Source organism: Octodon degus, unplaced genomic scaffold (assembly GCF_000260255.1).
Source record: "Octodon degus isolate 3935 unplaced genomic scaffold, OctDeg1.0 scaffold03628, whole genome shotgun sequence".
In the NCBI taxonomy this organism is placed as follows: domain Eukaryota; kingdom Metazoa; phylum Chordata; class Mammalia; order Rodentia; family Octodontidae; genus Octodon; species Octodon degus.
In genome coordinates this window covers 325-3732 of record NW_004528204.1, presented here as the reverse complement: position 1 = coordinate 3732, position 3408 = coordinate 325, and the positions used below count along the sequence as shown (strand labels likewise).

General features: G+C 43.5%; 1 protein-coding gene across 1 annotated transcript; it reads right to left on the bottom strand.

Moving 5' to 3' along the window:
- Positions 1 to 1239: 1239 nt before the first annotated feature.
- On the bottom strand, positions 1240 to 2131 carry LOC101579573 (diamine acetyltransferase 2; the record flags this gene model as incomplete). Its single annotated transcript, XM_004648818.2, has 3 exons — positions 1240 to 1533; positions 1665 to 1705; positions 1860 to 2131. Coding segments are annotated over 3 exons (481 nt in total), but the record flags the coding sequence as incomplete, so codon positions are not given.
- Positions 2132 to 3408: the final 1277 nt, after the last annotated feature.

Sequence of the window (3408 nt, the reverse complement as noted above, 5' to 3'; positions counted from 1 at the left end):
TTCAATTGCCATCTCAGCGCGCCCCAGGGGTGGAGCCGGCACAGCAGGCCCAGGGATCAAACCCCTGGCCCCTGCGCCTGCTTGCACGCACTTTAATCTGCTGAGCTATTTGGCCAGCCCTTATAATACTCTTAGTTGGGTTCTTTTCTGCTTTTGGTATCAGGGTAATGCTTGCTTTCTGGAATAAATGTGGGAGTATTGTTTTCCTTTCAGTTTCATTAAAGTGTTTGAAAAGTAGTGGTGTTAGGTCTTCTCTAAATTTCTTGTAAAGTATACCAGTGAATCCTTTAGGGCCTTGGCTTTTCTTTGTTGGCAGATTTTTACTTTTTTTTTCCCCCTGGCTTAGTACTGAGGAGGGGATGCAAGGCCTCATGAATGCTAGGCAAGAGGTCTTGACACTGAGCTTTTTCTTTTTTTTCCCAGAACCAGGGATTGAACTCAGGCCCTCGCGCTTGCCAGGCAAGCCCTTATTTTACTGAGCTATCTTCCCAGCCTACTGAGCTATCTCCCCAGCTGGTAGGTTTTTAATAACATCCTTGATTTAATTGATGGATACTGGTTTATTTAGATTTTTTCTTTCTTCTTGATTTAGCTTTGGTAATTCATGTGTATATAGGAATCTTATCAATTTTGTCTGCATTTTCCATCTTAATAGAATATAAGTTTTGAAAGTAGGTATAGATGTTCTAAATTTCTGTGGGATTCGTTGTGATTTCACCGTTGTCATTCCTAATTATGTAGATTTTGTTTGCTTGTTTGTCTTTTTCTGTATTTAGGGCAGGGTCTGCAGGGTCTCACTACATAGATCAGACTTGTAATGATCCTCCTGTTTATAGCCTCTCAAGTGCTGGGATTACATGCATGTGCCATCATGCCCAGTCTCAATTGCTGTCTTAGAGTGCCCTGTGGGTGGGGCTGGCACAGCATGCTGGGAATCAAACACTGGCCACTACACTCTGCCTGAGCAGGTGCTTTAGTCCACTGAGCTATCAGGCCGGCCTTTTATTGTTTTGCTATATCAGGCTGTGTTGAGGGCGAGTCTGGTGCAGCTTATGGAGCTGGGGAGCGAACCGCGGTCCCCTACACCTGACTGAGTTTGCCCAAGCATGCTCTTTTAAGAACTGAGCTAACCTGGAAGCCCCCTAATTATGTAAATTTGTGTCTTTTTTCTTAAGGTCGGCTAAGGGTTTGTCAATTTTATTTACTCTGCATTGCTTTTTTTTTTTTTTTTTATTCTGATTAATTTTTCACCCTCAGAAAGACCTCTCCCTCAATTCTGTTTGTGTCCTGCAGGAATCTTTCTCTGGGAGGCCTAGGGGTCAGTGTCTCTGAGCAGTGCTTGAGCAGATGGGGGCAGAGATGGCATCATCTTCCTGCCAACTTCCTCATCGCCTCTCCTTCAAAACGGAAGGCATGCCAGCCCTCCGCCTGGGTCACATCTTGGGCTCCTAGGGCCTTGTACAAATCCATAGCCTTCTTGTTCCACTCCAGAACTTCCAGGCGGAACTGGGAGCAACCCTGATCCAGGGCCACCTGTGGGAGAAGATAACACTCACTGTCCTGGGGTCAAAAATGAAGACTTCCCTACTCCCCCTTCAACCAGGTGCTCTCATACATCCTTGGCCTTTTTGGACCTCAATTGTAGATGCCCTTTCTCAGCTCACCTCAGCCACCTTTTTGATTATTTTGGAACCAATCCCTTGACCTATTGTAGGAGAAAGAAGCAAAAAGAACTGTTGTTTAAGTTGAAGGCAGTCAGAAAAGGCCATGGGCTGTGATCAGGGAGAGGGGAGGATGGGGACCTATGGAATTGCTCCACCATTGTGTCCACCTTGGCCTCAACTCCTGCCCAGTAGTACCCCGATACTCCGGCATCACATAGATGTCCTCCAGATAAATGTTACGACCCTTCCAAGTGCTGTAGATGAAGTAGTATAGTCCGTAGCCCACAATGCAAGGCCCTTGTCGCTCACCAGGTGCTGGAATAATCTCTGCTACAAAACAGTGATAGAAAGGATTCTCTCCAAAGCCATCTGCTCTCAGGACTTCTTCACTGATCTTCACCTGATCCGAGAGTTTCTCGAACTCTGCCAGTTCCCGAATGAGTCTCAGAATGTCTCCGCAGTCTCCTCTGCATTGCTTTTTTAATCTTCAGTGTGTTAATTTCTGCTGTGATTTTATCTTTTTTTTTTAAAAAAATAAAAAACAAATGATACAGAATTTCACTCAAGAAGATGGTAGGTATTCAGCAGTGGTTGTCAGGGCCAGCAAGATAGCTCAGCGGACTTAAGCTCCTGCTTAGGCAAGTCCAGCGACCAGGGTTCAATCCCCAGCATCACATGCCCCACTGGCCCTACATGTCCCACCAGCACTGCCCCCTGGTGCACTGAGCCAGCCACCAAGACCAGGCATGGTGGTGCCACACCTATAATCCCCTAGTGCTGGGGAGGCTGAAAACAGGATCACTGTAAGTCTAAGCTGCTTCGTGAGACGCTGTACCAAGTAAATTTTAAAAAAGAACAGTGGTTGTCATATTGCATATGTTCGTCTTCAAATTACTTTTTCAGAACACCAGATATAAGCATGCAAAATTGGTCAAAAACATAATTAAGCATTAACTGTTCCTTTCCATATATCAATAAAAAATCCAAGGCACATTTATCCCAGCTATCCTGTGTTTATATATATATATATATTTTTTTCCCCCTCCTTTTTCTTTTGTTCTTTTCCTCATCCCAGTTGTTCCTTCCCTTTGAGCAATTTCTATTTGACTGTGTCTATTGTACCTTTCAGATTTTGTTTACTCTTTCAGGTTCTTACAGTAGGAAGACAATACGATGTTTGCTCGTGCAGGGTCTGGCTTATTTCACTTATGAGTATGGTCTCTAGTTGCATCCATTTCCCTGTGAAAGCCTCAAGTTTATCTTTGTTACAGCTGAGTATTAGTCCATTATATAAAAATACCACATCTTTTTTGATCCATTCCTTAGTCAATGGGTATTTGTGTTGTTTCCAAGATTTAACCTTCCAAATTGCACTGCTATAAACATGGGTGCACATATATTGCTGTGGTATGAGGTTTTCAGGCCTTGGAAAAATACCCAGAAAGGGAATAGCAGGGTTGAATGGGACCTCTAGTCTTAATTTTTTGCAGAATCTCCGCACTGATTTCCATAGCAGTTGTACCAGTTGGAACTCTGCTCTGGTCTTTCTAATTTCCTTCTCTGTAGGAGCTTTTGACTTAGCTTGCTCTGCTCTTCTTTTTCTAGAAGGTTGAGATTATTTTTTTGCACTCACTGTGATTTCCTGATATGGGTATTCACTGCTATAACTTCCCTTTTAGGACTGCTTTCATAGTGTTCCATAAGTACTGCTGTGTTGTATTGTTAAAACTGTAATTCTTTAGTT